Raw genomic sequence first — 21,239 nt, forward strand, 5'->3', positions numbered from 1 at the left:
ACTCTGATTTTTTAACTTTAATATTAATCTTTTTGTCTGGGTGTTTGAAAGCCAAATTAAACAATAATAAATAACATGAAATAATAAATTAAATACTGTACTATAGTTCCACAGTCATATTGGCTGTGGTGAAAAAAAGGACAATGATGCACATGTACGGGAACAGATAATCAGTTTAACCAAGTTCAACAATAATACCTTGAATTTTATTTGCACTCAAGAATGCACAAGACGCTACCATTTTTCATAGAGAACTTTATTGAATATATCTATATATTTATATATGTATATATTTATATATACCTTATATTTTTTGTCTTTACCAATGAGGATCAGTATATTGTATTGTATTGCTTCCCCTTTTCCATATTGTTCCTTCCGTGTATCAGTCTGCTGAGTGGAAATTTACTAGTTTTCCATCTGAAGAGCTTCATGTTTGACTTGTGTCAGCAGCCTAGGTGTTGGGAAAAGAACCTGGTGACTCACGCTGGCTTTAAAATGGCTTTCACATCAGGACATGAATTGAAAACGAAAGAACGAGATCTCTGCTTTTGAGCATGTTTTCATAAACATTTTGCAGAAAGCAAAACTACAAGATTAGGACGTGCTCTAGAGTCGATTTAGTTCTGTAACAAAGATGTAGTTTGTTGTACTCAAAGATTATTGTGTAAAAACCATAGACAGCACCAACACAGACCACATTTACTTTGCCAGCACTTAGGCTACTGAGCATATGTCACAGGCAGGCATAAAGCCTTTTATAGCCCAAAGTTACAGGTGTAGGAACTCTGAAACAATATAACATTAAGAATATCTATACATACCACCACCAAAATAAATAGATTAATATAAAGTCTATCGCTTACAGTTATACACTAGTCAGAACATTAAAAACACTGATTATTAGGCTACGTTGGTAATGTTTAGAAAGTAAAACATCAATTCATTTCCTACAACGAAATGAAGACAAAATGATGATGGAGAGAAATGAGGATCAGGGTTATAGAAGAATAAAATGGAAGGAGAGTAAAATAGTTTAGAGAAAGAGAAAACACCAAAGAAAAATCTAACATTAGGAAACAGGGCCGGGCGACGTGGTAAAATCTGCCAGCTGGCCATCGTCAGTCCAACAATCAGCAGTTGCCTTTATATTATACAGGATGGGCGTGTATGCAGCAGCCACTTCTCCCCCTAGCTGCACACACTCTTGTTCACTGCCAAAAAACCCCAAACAAAATAGTTATGAGAATTATTTTAAACTGGACTAAATTTGCAAGCTGTTAGACCCAAATGAAGCAGGATAACTTTCAGGTTCTGAAAGGGTTTTTAAGTGATCAGGTGCAGAAAACTATAATGTACTGATGTGCAACATGCAGCTAGCTTACATAGCATAGCTCTGGAATCACTTGTTAGCTTGGAAAGTTGTCGGACAATAAAGACTTTCACAGGAACTCGACATTCTGCAGCGCCATCACTACCATATAATGTCAGGTCTCCATGACAACTCACTCTCAAGAAAATAAACGCGAACATCCTAACGCTGCTAATTGTAACTGTGATTTACACCTCGACGTCTTGCCAAACTGAATTTTCATAGAGGCAGACCACTAAATTAGAAAAACTAAATGACATAAATAATAAACAGCTGACGGGTTATATGGGCCTATTGATCCAGTTGCCCAACCTTATTCGCAAATAAGACAAACGTTTCAAAAATATTTCTCTAAAAGACAACGGAAGAATTAATTACATGTAAACAGAATAGAAAAAAACATTTACACTAAAAAGATTATACACATTCAAAGTGACAACTGGGTAAAAAACAACAACAACAGCAAAAATAACAAACAAACTGTGGTCCAGAAAGTTGTCTAGTTATATGTAGAATGGTTAGAAAAGAAAAATTACTTTCTTTCAAATACTGACGTGCCCCTGAGCAAGGCACATAACACCCAATTGTCCCAGGGGAGCCACTCCTAAACTGACCCAACAGGGAGGCTTTTATCGGCCAGCTTCCAGTTCCAGCGTTGTGAGGGTGAAGCAGGGTGTTGCTGAAACAGAGCATGCATGCTCAGTCAACTTTCCCCGAACAAATCAAAGCTGATAAAATGAATAAGATGATATATAAATGAATTTACACACCCTCTCACTTTTGTTCACATGCTTTCCACGTGACACCACTGACTGTTAGTGTACATAAGCAAGAGAAAGAAAAATAAAAAGTCATCGAAACGAATATAAAAATATTACAAAAAAATGTATACCCTGCAATAACCATTACGATCATAGAAACACCAGCAACATGATAATAATATTCAAGGAGTTACAATCTCATGTAACCTAGAGATGATAATCACTCAGAATGAAAAGACAACCCAAAGATTACCATTTACAGACATTATGTGCTTTTGTTTTAGTGAATGGGTTGATAATATACTCAATAATACATTTATTATTCTAGTTTCAGAAATAGTATATAGTTATAGCTAATAAAGAGACCGAGGGAAGAGGAACGGAAGCTGGTGTGCGCGCTCGTTTCTCTTTCCCTCTTCCTCCGACTTTCTGTCACCGGGGTTGGGTTGAATTCATTTTCAAACGCAGCTGATTCAGAAGTGCAGTCTGACTTTTACATATCAGTCCAGTAATCAGATTTAGAGCACATGTTATGTGGTACATGTCTCGCTGTAGAATTTTCCTCTTAGAAATCTCAGGCAACATTTCATAAACCCCCTCAAAAATAGGCTTTTACTTCAAATCTGACTGAATGGTTAGAACGTTTTTTGCTTTGCTCACTTTTAAATATTGAGTAAAATGGCTGATCTCTTATATTAGAGTAATTTGTAACTTCTGATTCTAACTAAATCTCCATCCCCTGAGTGTAAACTGAATTGAACCCCACCATGTCCTTGGTTTTTGCAGCCCTTTGCGGGACATTCAACAGATACTGCCTTGGAGCCTTCGGTATCAAATCGTTATCATAAGCAGTCATACAAACCCTGGAATCAGTTTTACTCATTTAAAAACACACATAAAGTGCATAAACGTCCAGCTCTACGAGCGCTTTCAAATTTCAAATGGCATCCAACAATGTTTCCACTGCCAGATGACAAAATGACCATGAATCATGAGCAGGAAGATGTAAGTGAGTGAGTGATGGTGATTATGTTCCAACTTTAACCATGGTTATCACTTCCTTATTGTTGTCTTATTTTTAAAAATAAAGTTATTTTTGGCTCTTCCCTTATTAACTGGCAATTATGGCAAATAAATTAAAGTCTATTGTATTATGGTGTCTCTCCAGCATTTTCTCTGTTGGTCTCCAGAGCAGACTAATGTCAATCTAAGATTGTAACAATGTAACAATGAGAGGTTCTCTGGAGAGGCAGCTGAAAGATATACTGAGTCTGCTGTTGGGGAAGCATGAGAAGGGAAGCGCTGTCTGTGCAAATTAATTTTCAAAATAGTAAATTGGACACATTTTTTTTATGTTTGAAAAAAGATGTGCCAAATATGCATTGTGTAAGTAAAAATAGAATATAGTAATACTCAAATCTCATAAAACTATATCTTATTCATGATAGAACACAGAAAATATATCAACTGTTAAAAAGTGACATTTTACTATTTCCTGGAAAATAGATTTGGAATTTAGTGGCAACAACATGTCTCAAAAAACTGGGATGGGAGCAACAAATACCTGGAAAAGTGAGGATTATTAAAAAGAAACAGGTGGAGGGACTAATTAGGTTAATTCACATCAGGTCAGTAACCTGAGTAAAAATAAAAAGCTTAGACATGTAGGGTTACAATATCCGAATAATGTTCCTCAGCACAAAACTGCAAAGACTTTGATGACTCATCGTCTGCGCTACATAATATCATCAAAACTTTCAGATACTCTTGGGAAATCTGTGCACAACAAGGCAAAAAATCAATACGGGGCGACTGTGCTCTCTGGGCCCTCGCAGAGCACTGCTTTAAAAGCAAGCATGAATTTGTCATGAAAATCCTTGGATGTGCTCAGGAACACATCTAGGAATCATTGTGCGCAAACACAGATCAGTGTGCCGTCCACAAACACAGGTTAAATCTCTGTCAAGCAAGCTTAGATCATGTCAACTTCTCTTGGCCAATGCTCATTTAAAAGGGACCAAGTGGAAAACTGAGTGGTCAAATAAATTGAAATGTAAAATTTCTTTTTGGAAAACAAGGACATGGCATCCTCCAGACTAAAGGGGAAAGTAACCATCTGGCTTGCTGTTAGTGTTCAGTTAAAAAGGGAGTGCAAAAAGACTGGCACTAATGCAGATTTTAGAGCAACATAAGCTTCCAACCAGATGCTAAACCACAGAGGAGTTCATGTCTTGAACTCCCAACTTGAATTTCCCAACTGGAAAACAAAACAAAAAACTGACGCATCATGACATCACAACAAAGGAGACCCAGGACTTGAGTCACTAGGATCCAACATTAGATGTAGAACAGCATTCCTACGTCTAATATTGTAAGAGAGGATGATGCACACAAACATGGGAATGACCCAGCTTTTTCGAGACATACTGCTTCCATCAATTTCAAAATGACAGATTTTTCTCAGTTTAAACATTTAATATGTGTGAGTAAAATATCTATTTATGAGATTTGCCTCGTCTCCTTCCTGTTTTTTATTTACATTTTATAAAGTTTTCCAATGGTTTAAGAATTGTGGGCAACACTTTGGGAAACGCAAATCTTTCCGTTTAAACAAATACTAGAAAGATTTGATGCCAAAATAAGTTACTTGCTCAAACGATCATGTTGCCGTATCTTACTGCGACAACTGGCAGTGGAGTAATGGAGGCGTTAAGACTAAAGCTTTAAGTCCATGGCTGTTCCTTTCCTTAGAACTGTGGTGAATGCCCATCTGTCACTGTAAATACCTTTGACACACAGTGAAAAATAATCAGGCTCACAGTGCGGCAGCCTCCTCTGATCTACGTTAGATATGGCTGAGGTCGCTCTCTCTCGGGTCCAGAGGTTAAGGAGCTACTGTTGACCTTCAATTGGCAGTCAACTTGTCACTGAGCAGCTTGTTACTTGGCAGAATGTACCCGTCTGTGACGCTCTCGTCCTTTTAAAACAGAAATGGAAGAAAGAATTGTGACTTGTACCATCTGGCCACTTTATAATTTAATTATTATGTTAAAAAGTGTTGCAAAGTTTAGAATACCAAAAAGCAAGGACTCTGTGTCTTGCTTTGTGAAAAGAAAATGTAGATTTAAGGCCAATCCGATCTAAGATGTGTACAAATTAGTGATTTGTAAGTGGGGTTTATAATCATCAAAGCTTCCTTTACTGTTTCTTTCAGGATTTAAAAAGATGTCCTTGTAGAAACTGACAAAACTGAGATAAGGGAAATAAATAACGAAAGCGTTCCCCTGCCTCCTCGGCAAGGCACCTAACTGCTGCATTGGGAGGCTGTTTTATTACACATCTGGGAGTTTTGTATCTCTATGATTTAGTGAGTAATTCAGGAATAAAAAACAGAGAAAAGAAACATTTCCCGAATCCGCCACTGTACCCCTGCTGTGCAATTAACAAAACAGGTTTCAAAGTCATGACAATTTTTAAGGCGGCTGTCATGAATTTGCTCTTAGCATCAGATGTTTGATGACTGTTTATAATATTTATGGCAGCTCGATACCTCAGGCTCAAGGACAGAAACCTTATTGTTGACGTGCCACCCACACATTTACAGCCCTACTCTTCCTCTCTAAATTCCATCTCTATTTCTCCTCTCCTCTCTCTCTGAGTTTAAACTGGTGTCGTTTTCCTGTTTAGTGTATCTGAGTTGCTATCCCGGTCCCTTTTGGCTGTCAGTCGGTCCAGGGTTCCCACGTTGCCCCTGTCCCGCTCCATGGTGGCTGTAGATATCGGGGCTGGCTGGGTGGTCGGAGCAGCTGATGTGGAGGTATTCAGCGGTGCTGCGTTCTGGGCTACAGCTGCCGCTGCTGCCAAGTTGGACTTGGAGTGGGAAGGGAGCGTACTGCTGCTTATCACTGCTCCTCCTCCTCCTCCTCCTCCACCGCTGCCACTGCCACTGCCACTGGAATCTTTTGGGAAGTAGTTGTGGAGCTGGTAGAGCGTGGCACGGTCCACCGTGCCATAGAGAGGTGGGGCACCTCCTCCGAGGCTGCCTAGCTTGGAGTCCCTTGAGAGGGTGTACATGGAGATGTCTCCACCTCCTCCGCTCCCACTGCTGCTGGTGTGGTGGGGGTTGGGCAGAGTGGCCACAGAGAATGGCGGTGCAGATGGTGGCAAGCTGAAGGTCTTGGAAGCTCCAACGGGCGAGGTCTCCTGCGAACGCGGCGGGTCAGTGGAGCGTGAGCTGGAGCGCGAGCGCCGTCTGAAACGGTAGCTGGGCAGACGAAGCATGGCGTGCGTTGTGCTCTTGAAGAGGTCAGTGCGAGAGCGGCAACGGAGCTCCTTGTTCTTCTCGATGTAGATATTGACAGCGAGCACGCCGACCATCTCGGCCAGGATGAAGGACAGACCGCCAAAGTAGAATGACCAGCCGTAGGAATAATGCCACTTCTTATCCTCATCCTTCTTGGGGGAGATGTCGCTCAGTGCTGCTGAGATGTACACGATCACTCCAATGATGTTGCTGAGGCCTAAAGAAAGATACAAGAGAGATACAAGTGCTCCTCTGAGTCAAATTAACCTGCTGGTTCATTAAATTGTTTTGCAGACAGGCTTTCTGGAAGTGCTTCCTCTCAATTACACTGAGAAGAGGCATGCACAGTATGACAGTCAATCTGCACATCATACATAAGGAGATTAATCTAACTCTACGACTGATAGATATAGGTTCATCCTGGCATGGGCACTGCAGATTATCTTAAGCTGTATAATGTATATGCTAGGTCGTGTTTCATGGCTCATGCTACATGAATATAATAAAAAAAGAAGCATCTAAGTGTTCAGAAATTCTTTTTAGTAACAGAATACAGAGATTTTAAGGACACGGTATCTGTTAGGGATTACAAAGTCAGCCGGGGTAAAATACAAACTGCCCATTTTAGTGTTAATAAAAAATGTAGCAAACATACCTTCAAACAAAATCTTCTTTTCAAACTCTGACTGGAAATATAGATTTCTTTTCCCAAACCACAGTAAAGCTGCAGTCTTACCTGCAGCTACAAAGAGAATCCCACCACCGAGAATAATGTTCCTTTTGCTTTTATAGAATCCGCTGGAAGCGACACACACTCCACCCAGAAGAAGCAATATGGCACTGAGGATGGGGAAGATGCTGGAAGCTCTCACCACACCTGCACGAGACAGCAGATGAGAGCATCATTGTTTTGGCTGCAGTGCTGCTGTTTACAGTCTGTGCACTTGAATCTGATATACGACTGAGTCTGTACTTTTCTAATAGTGGTTCATTAATGCGTTTTCTTCTTGAGGTTCAACACCACTTGAAGGTGCAAAGTTAACAGCCTTGTGACACTTCTGAGGAATAAAAGTGTTACCAAGGCTTGGCACAGCTGACACTACAAATTGGCTGTGGAACAGCAGATGTCTTTTTATATGTTTCCTACATTATATTTTATATGGCACATAATGTCTTTCGAGTCCCCGAGTTTTTCCAAGACTAAATAAAAATAGTTAGATGGCATGTCGTCTTAAAACTAGAGAAGAAAGCTATTTTTTTCTTTTCAAAATGTGAGATAATAAAAGTTATGGGGAACATGATGATTTTTACACTGTAAATTGAAACTTAATGAATAATTCTTTGTTACAAATACAGTAGCCACAGCTCCTCAGCAAGAGTGCACAATCGGCAATTTTGCTGGAAAAGGCCGAATTATATAAAAATCCTTTTCAGCATATCCTTCTGCAGATGCTTCATAGCTATAAACAGAAGTGATAACAGAGAGACGTTATAGAAGATGAAAAGCTCCATCTCAGGCAGGAATATGTGGAAAAGCAGAGCTTTCACATTTTCAAGGTGACTTCTAAAGCTTTGCCTCTGAGCTGAAGGTAAAAGAAAAATGCTGTGATAACCATTCATTCACAGAAGCTTCTGTCAGACATGCACGTTAAATTTCACGTCTCATTTTTTTAACAAGTCAAACGCACATGTGAGCAACGTTCACCTCTTTGGGAAAAAAACATGGATTATGATAAATTGTTGGTGCGATTTTTGCAAACCTGCAATTGCATAACGGCTCATGCATATAGTTCTATTTGTTAGAAATGAATGTAAACTATTGATATTTCATTTTGCATGAAAATTAGTGTTAATGATACCAACTAACTAAATGTAAACTGAATTGCTAACGATTCTAAAAACTAACAGTGAATACTTTCTGAACATGCTGAAATGCCTGACATTAAAAGGGCAAAGGGATGATTGTTGTTCCTCATGACATTCAAAAAATAAATAAATAAATAAATAAAATCATCATGCAACACACAATGAAACAAGACAAAAATGTACCTGCAGTAATGGTGGTGAGTGGACTCAACAAAAGGAAACAAAAACAGGCAAAACTAAATAAAAGGGGATAAAGAAAGACAAAGACAGGTGGAGACAGGGAAACAACAGATACACTAGGATGATATGAAAAGAGAAACACAAGTAAGAATATAAATTGTGTTTTACTTTGAAAACACTGGTGGTTGTCTGTGTGCATGGAGTTAATGTGTGGCTCTCTGATTACAACCATTTCAAAACTAAACACACAACCAATCAAATATTGTCTAAAAACAACCAAACAGATATATGCCTTTGGGTTTTTCCAGCTCATTAAAGAGTTGGTGCTTAACCCTTTTAATTCCAATCACACTCTTTTCCTAAACCTAATAAGTAATTGTTCCAAATCAGCGAGTGAAAGTAAAAAGCCAATAAAAAGAAACAGAATCAGGGAGTGACAGATGTGAAACAACTGCAAAACTGAAGTCGCCATACCTCAACGTTACACAGTTAAATCCCTTAAACCTTCAACTCCAGACACATGTTTTTAAAACAAGATCATTTCTTAGGCGCCAGTATAGCCACATTTGATGGTTGATGGTTTCATTGCAATAATAAGTCCAATATTTCTAAGAGAATCTGTGTAGACTGCTATTTTTTAAGGAAAAAACGCCATCAGCTCACCATCTGCTACATAAGCATGATATAACCTCTTTTTTGGCCACAGACACAATTTCACTGGTTGAGCTGTGTTTCTGGGTAAAATAAATTAAACTCACTGGCCACATTATGTATCAGCTGCTTGTTAATACAAATATCTAATCAGTGACACACATACCACAAGAATATTTCATGATTATTGGCTCCAGATGGGCTGGTTTGAACTTTTGAGAAACTGCTGGTCATTTGGGATTTTCCCACACGACAATCTCAAAGATGAGGTGTGAGCAGCAGATCTCTGGGTGAAAAGGTGAGCTGAGTAATTCAAATAACCACTCGCTAAAACCCAGGTATGCAGCAGAGCATATCTGACACACAACCTTGAAACAGCAGCAGAAGGCCACACTGGGTGCCACTGCTGTCAGCTACAAACAGGAAATGGACACTTTGTACCAACTAAGCCTAATTTCAACACCACCATCTATCGGAGGATGATTGCTGACCATGTCCACTTCTTTAGGACCACACTGTACCCATCTTCTGACTGCTGCTTCCAGCACAATAATGCACAAGGTCACAAAGCTCAAATCATCTTGAACATGACAATGACTTCACTGCACTCAAATGGCTATCCATCAATCTCTATGCCAGCTACCACAGGGCGAGAGGCGGTGTACACCCTGGACAGGTCGCCAGCCTGTGGCAGGCCAGCATCTCAGGCCTTTCTCATTAAATAGGGTTGTTATTGAAACTTAGATGAAACTAAAGAAAACAAACCCATCTAATATCTCTCAGGACTGTCATTCACTCTAAATTTAAAATAGTTTCAATTATTAAAAAACGAATAAAAAAGACTGTGAAGTGCAGAAAAGCAGACAGGAGAATTTCAGATAGTATCACTGCACCTGTCACAGAAATAGATGTCTTTACATAACGTATAAAGCTGGAACATATGCGTTGTAAACCAAAAAGGTTCAGGCTGTGCGAAGCAGAATCTGCTATCACAATGGAGGCAGGATGTGAAACCAGAATCCTGAGCTGAAAATAATCCATTAGTGAAGGCTGTTCTTTCAATTCCTCTGTGAAAAAAACAGCAGCTTTCTGCACACCCCCAGACTCCCAACCCCATGCACCTGGGCATTTATACACACATGCACACTCTGTACAGACACTTACACACACCTTCAGGAACGCTTCGCTTGAATCTGACATCCGTGCATTGATATCCGCCCACCATCCCCTTCTGTCCTTTCTATCCGCATGTGATGGAGACTGTAGTGTGTGCAGTTCTGTTTGCTAGTGTATGGTTATCTAATGTCTCTCTTCATGTTTGTGTGCATTGTGTATTTCTAAGACAGTGTGTGTATGTGTGTGTGTGTGTGTCACTCACGCAGCAGATACTCTGCAGCATCTTGGTCATAGTCTGCGTCGTCTGGGAAATGATTGATCTGGGAACACACACCCCTCTTCAAACCTGAAAAAAGACAGAGAAGAAGAAGAGGGGGAGAAGATGATGAAGGTCAAAGAAGAAATCCCACGAAGACATAAAGACAGAATGCACCAAAACAGTAAATAACAAAGGTAAAAGCCAGAAAAGAGGAAGACAGACATGGGAACAAAAAAGAAGAAGAAAAAAGAAATTTTAAAAAATGGGGACAAACCAGGAAGAAAAAGGTTAATATATAGATATATATCTATATATCTATATATAAAGATAGATAGATAAAGATATAAATATATAGATACATGTATATATATGCATGAATAGAGTGAGAGAGAAATGAAAATCAAGAAGATCACAAAGGCCAGTAAGGTGAGAGATATTAAGACAAATGGCCCAATGACACAGCAAAAGACATATGCCCTAAATGTTTGCAACAACAACAACAAAAAAAAAGCAAAACCATAACTTGAGTCATGTCACATATGCTACCTATACATTGCTATGTTTTCTTCTTATTCTCTTTCCCCCTCACCCCAAACCTTTCATAGGGAATTGTGGACCCCCTCTCCAAGCTTGATTCTGCTGGAGGTTTCTTGCTGTTTAAAGGTAGATTTTCCTTCCCATTGTCACCAAGTGCTTGTTCATGTGTTCATGTGGCTGTTGGGGTTTCTTTCTAATATTATAGGATCTTTACTTTAATATATAAATCCCCTTGTGGTGACTGTTGCTGTTAATTGGTACTATGAAAATAAAGTGGAATAGTATTGTATTATGGTGTGGGGGTTTTGTGTACTTTAAGCCAAAATAACAGCAAAAGGTTTGTGCAGCATAGTTGCTGTTTTTGGACTGGCATTGGATGGTTGGATAATTTTAACAATCACCCTTTATAGGCCAGAAAATAATAATGATGGGGGTGGGGCAGCTATTTGCATTTATATGATTTATTGTCTGGGTTCAACCAAGAAAAAAAGAAAATCAACAGTTGTAAGCTGTAATTTTCTCTGAAACACAAGCACTATGTATCGTTTTCCTCCTGCCTATACGGCGCATTGTTCTGGGGCCTTGGTGTTAATTGTGTGCCAGGCTAAGATGCTAAAAATATTCCTCCATATTATTACTAAAGACAGCAGCCCAGCAGCCCTCCTGGTGTACAAACTGTTTTATAAGCTTGTGTTTCTTCTTGACACACAACGGTTGTTTACCTTGACAGGTATTTGTGCATTGCATGGACAAAATTAACATCAGGAGAGAAAAAGAGATACCTGTGTATCCCGGAGGGTAAAAGCAGTAAAAAGCTCATTTCACACACACAAAAACAGAAAGAAGTCATAAAAAGCCTTAAGCAAATTTATACCTTTTCAGGGCAGACCATATTAAATTATTAACATGCAAAGTATCAGGAACTCAGTTAAAAAGAGAAGAAAATACACAAATGAACCCAGCTGTCAATACACTGGTAGAAATCTGCTTGCTATCTTCAAAGAAAGAAGAAAAAAATATGCAAGGCAGCAACAAAAGCAGTTCCTCTGACGCATCTGACAAGACAAAATAGCTAAAACAGCTCCTAAACTTCCACGTCAGATGTGAGTTCCTGCTACAAAGATGCTCTGAGACGGTTTGGCCTTTTAATTCTTGTCTGTTGCTTTTTGAACATTACACTTAAACCTGAAAATGAAAGAAGGCATTTACTGACTTGATAATATAATGACTTTTATATTGAAGGTTTAGGATGTGTAGAATCTGAAATGTGAAAAACACAAATACTTTTTATTTTCATTGCTATCATATTTAAATAAAATATTATCCATTGTAGGCACAGCAACAGCTGCTCATCTCTTAATATCTCAGATAATCTGACATTGGTGTTATCGGTGTTCTGCACTGTGAACAGGTGACAACAGGATGCTCTGTGGTCTCTGGTTACATTCATGAGCATCCTATAGCATACAGTAATAGCTTCTACATCCACTATATTCACACAATGTAAATGAGCGGGAACTTTATAGCCTTGCAACTGCATCTTAACACACAATCTAGATTACTACATTTAAAATGTTGTTATAATTATGTTCAGGCACTGGCGTCATGCTCTGCTTTAATATGGGAATAGCCAGCTTTGACTTAAAATGAAGAGTTTATTATCAAAACAACAGTCTTCCCTGAACTGTGACGAGGGTGCTTTTTCTGCCTAAATCAAAACAAAAAATTTAATCGTTAATCTAATCGGTTTTTTTTATTAATTACAAATTTAATACTTTAGTCAACAGAAGATTGCTATTTCCATCAGAAGGCGATTATATTTGGCAGTTTTGTTCTGGGACTTTGCTGCACTTCCATGAGCCTACATGAAGACAGTTAGAGCAGCAGTGAGAGCGCCGTTCAGAAGAGAGTAGAACAGCACCAGTAAAAACAGATATATTGATCGAGTCAGACAGAGCATAAAAGAAGAGGTGGGGTGGAGGTGTACAACATGTGTGGCTGAAGCAGGTTAATAGCATGTCCTACACGGCCTGCACACCCCGGACCAAATTGTTTTGTCTGTGGTCCAAACTGTGGAGCTTTATTCACTCGAGCAGAAACCAAACTGCAGTTAGGGTCTATAGATGTAATTTGTTCAACAGATGTAATGCAATAAAATGTGGCTATATTATTTATAGTATAAATGTCATTATAATCAAGCCAAGCAGGCAGCAACTTCTAATTCTTGCACCTTGCACCTTACCAGTCATATGCTACTACGGCTTTATACAAATTACAAAATGCTAATGTACTGATGAATAAAATAGAGAAAAGTAGAGCAACATAGACACTGTGGGTGGATGTGGCTGGGTTACTGAACAAGACACCTATTTATGTCTCATGAGCACACTGACCTCACCAAGACCCTCTGGTGACAAACACATGAGAAACACACCAAAATTCATCCCACAGCGCACTGAAAGCATCGCACAGTCTCAAATATGCAAACAGACACACAACCAACTGTACCTTCCAGGCAGCAAATCCTCCAGAGGCCAGAGTGGGTGAGCGCCCCAGGATCCTTCTTGTCCTTATTGTTGGAGTCCTCCTGTGATGAGTTGGCTGTGCTGTTGCAGATGAAGGCCCGGGCGTACAGCCAGTAGTCAGTTCCAATAGCCACTGTCATCAGTGCAAAAGCTGCAAAAGCTCCCATGGTGGTCAACAGCACCTGGATCCCTCGCTCACACCACACCATGGCTGGGCGGGGAAGGAAACTGATGTCTGACAAGAACACAGAAAATAAAATCAGCCGTCTGCAGAAGGCAGGGCTGACACATAATACTAATCAAGTTTAAACGATGACATTATTGGGATGCAGACAGAGCCATGAATATTTTCCTGTTAATATAAATGCCTTGCTTGTAGGATAAGTTACCCAACAGTACTAAAATAAAGGATTGCAACTATAAATTTAGTAATACTACTACTCTAACGCCATGCATTTGTCCAATACTAGTGTTACCTGATAGCATATATGCTCTTGTCCAAATATGGTAACTCCTGGCTCTAGAACCAACATGGCAACAGTTAAAATACTCGAGTTAAAAATACAATCCAAACCCGTGGGTGATGTCATGGTGGCTACAGTCATTGTTTATATACAGTCTCTACCTTTTATACAATTCTCTGTTTTAATGACTTCCTGATCTTACGGTAGCTGATATAGACATTGAAACTGATGACTTTTAATATCCATAACTTTTATGATGTAAGGTCTTGTTTTTGGAAATTTGCCTTTATTCTTATTTGAGAGAGAAACAACTAAGAAACAGCTAAGGGTATGTTAGAAAGTCATCATAAAAAACATTACAAAATTACACCAAAAATACAAAGTTCAATCCCACTGTTAAGTGTTTAAATGTTCAAATGGCTGCAGTCTTGTATAAGCCATTTAATTCCATCACAATTCAGTGGTTCAAATATACCCTCAATGCCTATGAAAATTAAAACGAGAAGCTAAAACAGGTAATTCATAATTCATACACTGAACTGTCAAATATATTTATGTATTAATAGAAATACTGTCCCTCATGGGCCACTGTACGGGACCTGTGAGAGCTGCTGACGGGGTTTACTCTTTCTGTTGGATTCTGTGTGAGCACACTGGAGCAATTTTTAATCAAAAAACCACACACATGCAGCCTGAAGCAGTTAAAAAATGTTGGCAGCAGGCAACCAGCTAAGAACAAAATACCAACCTCACTGAATCAACGGAAATACAAAAGTACAAATATTGTTCCAAAACTGAACACAGAAAGGTAAAATTGACCCAAATACATGGGGTAAGAAATTAAAATAATGTTTGACAGTGCTTCATTTCATACATCTGCGGGGGATCTCAGGAGCTAGTCATATTTAAATTCTGACCTTTTTCTACAAACCACTTCCAGAGAAAATCACAATAAAAGGTATTAATATGAGCAAGGTTTGGAGGAGGCCTGAGGAAAGGAATTGTCTTTTTAGGTTAATGAGAAGATCATCTGAGGAAAATATGTGCAGAACAAAAGGGCAAATGCAGACGAAGAGCAAGATAGAAGTCTTTGTGCACTTTTTTTTATAATAAGCGACAACAAGAGTGGCTGAGGAGATGGGAAGTAGACAAGTGGAGAGGAGAGAAGAGATACAAATCTGAGCTCAGAGGTGGACAGTGAGAGGGATGACAAGAGGAAAATTGAGATACAACACATCTGTCGTGCTTCAGGAAACATAAATGAAAGTGGATGGAAGCAGGGTTCCTGCCTCTGTGGGGCTCCCCTGTCAGATTTTAACCATTTCAGCTGAAATGGAGAAAGTGCTGGGATTCTGCAACGCTTCAGGTTTGGCTTCTATTCATCTCAAACAAGAGGTTAATGTAAACAATCGATCACACAGAGAATACGAAATCCGCTGAGGGCTTTTAAACTAGTTGACTAATTCAGCTGTCCTGCGGGGGGGTTTCCATGGCAACAAACGTCCCAAAAATAACAGAGATCGTTGATATTTTAACCCCGAAAGTGACCCGCCTGCTTGAATATGCACAAGGTAAGCGTCATAAAGACATCACGGCACTGGGGCGGCAATAACAATCCAACAAAAACCAATAAATTTTTAATTTGCACTAAATTGTCAAATTTTTATTCACTGGATGCCGTACTCATTAGACATTGTTTTATTTTGTATTTGCATTATAAGTTTAAAGCCTAACACTGATTTTTAAATTGTGTCACATGTTTTTAATGATTAGTTGAAAGGAATTGTTCAAAAATACATTATAAACATTATAAACGTGATGCTAATATCCAGCATCGCAGTGTTTCCTGTTTCATTTTACTTAAAGAAATCAGTACAAATCAGAATAATTATTCAGTACACGTGTATTTATAAAAAGGCCCAATATTGCTATCTGCCCATATTGCCTTTGCTGAATGATAGTCATAAACTGAAAACATTTTATTTACATTTTCAAAGATAGTGTAATAGAGAGTAAAGAGTTAAGTGAATCGGTTAAAGGGAGGATTTCAATGTTTCTTTGGAACAAATAAACAAACAAGAAATTACAAACAATTAATAAAACTTTACTCTTAAGCAATAAAATATTATTTAGTAATTAGTTTGTAAGAAATTGTGAAGCAGTATGTAAAAACAAGGCTAATGTTCAAAATTGTCATTACTTTTTTATATTTTCTAAAATATTTTACCTTCTACATCCAGATATTATATTACTGTAGAGTCTTTACCTTATGATATAAAGCGCCCTGAGGCAACTGTTGTGATTTGGTACTGTATAAAAACAATATTGACTTGAATTGAATTACCTGAAGATGTTAAACTATGTCTGCTCTTTGAATTACTACAATTATATACTTGCTTGTAGCGCCTTTGTACATCATTAAACTTCTGAGAAAAACTCCACTAGATTTACAAGAAATCTGCTTAGTCACAATCCACACGGCTGGAGATGGATCATTTGCCAGCATCACTAAAGGGGCAAATTTCACTGGGTGACTGGCAAGGTCACACCCCTGGGCAAGCGTGGCTGTCCTGAGTGGGGGTTTCCCCCTCATAGACGAGGCGTTTGCTGGATGATGACCTGGTGTAAATGAGTGCAATCGTTTTTGGTAGTTTGTGCATCAAGCTGTTCAATAAACTATTGATACTTTGACCCTGAAAGTGATGCACAACGTTAAATACACGAAGGGTATTTAAGATAACAAACATTTGAAAAAGTTGTTCTTGACTTTGTCATTGTTTGGTTGTTTTGTGCACTTGGTCATCAACTTTGGCTGTCTTGCTACATCAGAACTTTCTAGATGGTTACTGAAAAGTTACACCTAATTTATAAATGCCTAACGAATAAAGTCTGATTCATGTGTAAACATAATTTAAATGGTTACAATAAAGTTGAAATTTTATGGATATATGATAATTGTTTTTGAGAGTGAGGTGGGAGGTACCTGGAGACTGTGGTCCATGTCCTCGTTCTCTCAGCTTGGCATTGATTACTTCATGATGTTGTATGAAATGTTTTGTATACAAGTGTCTTCAAAATGACATTTTTACAGTCTATTACAGATTCGGATAAAATACATTAAAAAGTTATTACGACATATTACACAATGTGATAACAATGTAATTAAAAAATATTAACAATTAGTAACCAATATTGGTAATATTTACTAATAGTTAAGTAGCTTTTTAATACAGTTTATATTTACAATGAATTTACATTTTAAAATCATTATTCAAAAAAACAAAACAAAACAGACAATTACCAATTATCAGTTTAGGCATTGGTATCAATTAAATTAAAAAAAAAATCCTAAAAAAACTTACTGAGTTTTGAAACTTCGTATCAATATCAAAAAACAATCTTGGGCCTCTATAACTTGCATTCAATCCTTTAATATATAAGAAGATACCCTCTGTGGTTTATATGAAAATGTCTTGGCTTTCAAAATTAAACTTTTTGTTTGTGTTAAATAAGACGATTGATGCTAAAATGAATGAAAGATTGCGAGCGCAGCACACTGACATAGCAACCTGGCAGGAAGAGGTTTCCTCTATATTCACACTTGTCATTTATACATTTTTTTCCTGGACATCTGAAAACTTCCGATTAAGTAAAGATCTATAAATACGTCTTTTTCACATTATAACCAGTTTGGCTTGGTGAATGAACTGTTTCCACCTGGATGATCAAACATGTTTGTCAAACTCTAGCTTTATGCCTGTGCAGTTTTCCCTACAAATACTTTAGTAGTAAAAAATAAAAATAATAAAAAAGACATTATTTAGATTGCAGAGCTAAAGGCAGTTCAGGTAACATTGTCACTTAAAAAAAATTATATTTCAACATATAAAAAAACTGTGTTGCATCCAGTGACACAAGCCTGTGTATTCTTGCTTTGCTTGACCCTGACTGGCTCTGGCATTAGACCAAAGCAAGGTTACTTTGTTAAATTAAAATTACTGTCAAATGTCAGATGGATCATTTCAATATTTCAAATGCTGTGTAGTTCATTCATGAAATTTGTGTTTAGCAGCATGGATTTTCTCAGCTTCTCATATGTCAGCAATCCCCTCAGTCATCCCTGATCCTAATATGAACAAACATTTAGCTTGGTTACACAAATGCCAGCACAGATTAATCGAAGCTACTCGCCTTTTGAATCCAGACATCTGCACACATCTGTACTTGTGTGTGTGTGGGTGTGTGAGGGTGGTTTCCTGCATGACTGTACTGATCCAGGCTGGTTTGTGTGTCTTATTCCTTGAATGTGCATGTACATGGGTGTCATGTTCATGCACATCAGAATCCACATGTGCATCTGGTTGTTTGTGTGTGTATGAACACACGCACATTTGCCTGTTCTTGTGTGTGTGTGTGTGTGTGTGAGTGTTACCTGAGGGCATGTTTCTCCCTTTCGCCTCCATCTCCTCTCCCCCCTGCTGCTGCTGCTGCTGCTGCTGTTCTTCTTCTTCGTCAGTGAAGAGCTCTCCGTAGCCCCGGTCCGAGCCGCCTCCATCCACCGTTTATCCGCTTTCTCGCCCCTGCCTCTTTCCTGGCTCTTCTTCGGCCAGTTCTTTTCTTCCTAATAGTTTCTTTTTAAATCTTCTGCCTTTTCTTCTCGTGCGTTTCCACCCTCTTCTCCTTTTACCTTGAGCGCTCTGTCGCTCCTTTTCAGCAAGTAGGGGATACTTCACTTTGTGTCCTCTCTTCTCATTGAATTGTCATGGCAGTCATCTTAGCTACTGAGAGAAGCAAGAAAGAGGTGGAGGGGAGGGGAGGGGGGGTAAAGAGCAGATGAGAGAGAGAGAGAGAGAGAGAGAGTGAGAGAAAAGACTGAAAGAGAAGGATGGAAGTAAAAGGACAGGAGAAGATGCGGGAGAGAAAGGAGAGAAGAAGATGAGAAGATGAGAGGTGGGGTGGGGAAGATGGGGGATTTGATTAACGAACGTGACATGAGTCTTGAGAGCAGGGGATGCTCCTGTACAGAAACATCTTCCGCACAAACATATTTTCTATATGAGCATCATGTGTCATTGAAAAACAAACAAACAAATAAACAAACAAACATTCAAAACCTGATGCCGGCGGCAAAAAACAAGCCCCATGTCAAACAAGAGAAGCGGGTTTGCCTCCACATAGAGAGAGAGAGGAAGAGCGAGAGAAAGGGGGGAGATAAAGCAATAGAAAAGAACAGGCAATGCGAGAGAGCGTGCTCTATTCCATTGCCATGGCAACAGTGAATTCCAAAGTCTACGGTGGAGCTGGCGAGTGTGCGTGTGTGTATGCGTGTGTTTTATGTGTGTGTTGGTGGAGTAGAGGACTGGATGTAACAGCTGAGAGGATTTTGCTGAGATAAAAAAAAAGAAAAAGAAGTCCCTGAATTCCACTGGTGTGCAGAGGAGCTGGGATGTCACACACTATCGAAAGCAACGCACACGTGTAGGTACGCGGTGGTCATACATGACTGCATACAGTACAAGAGGAATGAACATTCACAAGAGAGATGACAGACGTGTGAGTCATTAGCGCAGTGGTCACAGTGTCTCGGCATGTTTCATCCATCCAACTTTCTTCCCGTTGGTGCGACGGCTTAATCACGCGCGCTTAACACTGTGTCATGTTTTGAAATGCACAATACAGCGGATCTTTCAAAGCCGAAAGATCCTGAGCGAGGAAAGATGCGATGCCTTGCCCGAGGGCGCTTCGGCAGAGCAGCTGCTTTCCTGCTTGAACTGACATCCTTAGATTTCAACAAGCAGAGTCTTCCTGAAGTGAAAATCCCCATCGGCACTGACACTGGGTCAGGTTTTGCTTCTTTTTTTTTTGCTTTTTTAATGCAAGCTGTTGCCAAAAACTGCAGGGCACCTAAAATCCACATGAGAGACATCTGCAGCAGCACAGCAGGGGATGCTGAGTTGTTTCAAGTCAGCAGCACATCTTGAGGCACATCTGACCAAAAAAAAAATCCCCATTTGAACACTCCCAAGAAAATGACAACACTGGTCCTCTGTTCAGATACAACAGTTGTTAACATTTATCTGAAAACAACTTCTAACACAGCACTGGCATTCCTCACGCATATCTACATATACTAGAAAGGTGATATATAATATGATCTTATGAATGGCTAGTAAGTCTAGTATCAAAGTATTTGATTTGTAACTCCAAAACCTGTGCTCTGTTCCTGATATTTTTTAAATGTGACTTAAAGAACACGGGCAGGACGATGGTGTGACAGTTAGCACTGCACAGCACGAAGGTTCTGAGGTCGACTCCACCACGTGTCTGGGGCCTTACTGTGTGGAGTTTGCATGTTTGTGTGGGTTTTCTCCAGGTGCTCCAGTCCACTCACAGTCCAAAGGCATGCGGTTAGTGAGGTTAGGTTCACATGTTCATAGGTGTGAGTGTGAATGGTTGTCTGTCTATCTGTGTTAGCCCTGTGTCAGACTGGCAACCTGTCCAGGGTGTACCCCACATGGTAGCTGGGATAGGCTCCAGCCCCCCTGTAACCCTGCCCAAAAGACAGTATAAGAGAAAGACGTAGCTCCTGGGTCTCTCCACTGGTGAAATGTCTTGAAACTATATTTCTTTTAATGGCCACTGGGGTGGAGGAGGCACTTGACATCTGTAAACACTTTCCTAACGAGTTCACGATCTCAGTCACTCATTTTGGGTCACAGTGAATAAAACATTAAGTCCATTTTGGTCACTTTAAGTCAGAAGATTATCCAGGGCATGCTCATTGGTTAAGAACATGTGACATACAAGTCATTAACCAGCATAGACAGATCCATCTCTTGCCCGTCACATCTGGTTTGAAAACACCAAGATCGTGTTGGTGAACATGCTAATTAAAAGACTATGTCTGTCTTTTAAACAGATGACTTTGTCTGGCATTGTTATGGGAACACACGTTACCAGTACAAAGCTGCATCCACTGGTCTGACTGCAGTGACTAAGGTGCGAAAATCTAAGGAGCTTGGAAAGAAAAGCGTCTGGACTTCTTTGAGTTGCTTGAAGACGTTTCACCTCTCATCCGAGAAGCTTCTTCAGTATCAAGAATCTCTTTCCTCTACCAAAAGAAACTGCATGGGCTTTGCTGCTTACAGGGGCTCTTCTAAGTTAACATAAAGTAGTGAGTCAAGATTATCGGCAGAAATCAAAGC

The 21,239-nt window shown here is 39.3% G+C and overlaps 1 protein-coding gene across 2 annotated transcripts; it reads right to left on the reverse strand.

The window, feature by feature from the left end:
- Positions 1-240: 240 nt before the first annotated feature.
- cacng8a (calcium channel, voltage-dependent, gamma subunit 8a) lies at positions 241-20,045 on the reverse strand. Of its 2 annotated transcripts, XR_003270998.2 has the most exons (6): positions 18,467-20,045; positions 13,554-13,805; positions 10,512-10,595; positions 7,173-7,313; positions 2,143-6,653; positions 241-2,051 (listed from the first exon to the last, which is right to left on the reverse strand). XR_003270998.2 is itself a non-coding variant. In XM_080296372.1 (5 exons), the coding sequence occupies exons 1-5, from the start codon at positions 18,495-18,497 to the stop codon at positions 5,794-5,796; spliced, it is 1,368 nt and encodes a 455-aa protein (XP_080152498.1). In that variant the 5' UTR covers positions 18,498-20,045; the 3' UTR covers positions 241-5,793. The 2 variants fall into 2 exon arrangements, 1 of the variants encoding a protein (XP_080152498.1); XM_080296372.1 differs by having other exon boundaries at positions 241-6,653.
- Between the last annotated feature and the right edge of the window lie 1,194 nt (positions 20,046-21,239).

Source organism: Astatotilapia calliptera, chromosome 22 (genome assembly GCF_964374335.1).
Source record: "Astatotilapia calliptera chromosome 22, fAstCal68.1, whole genome shotgun sequence".
In the NCBI taxonomy this organism is placed as follows: domain Eukaryota; kingdom Metazoa; phylum Chordata; class Actinopteri; order Cichliformes; family Cichlidae; genus Astatotilapia; species Astatotilapia calliptera.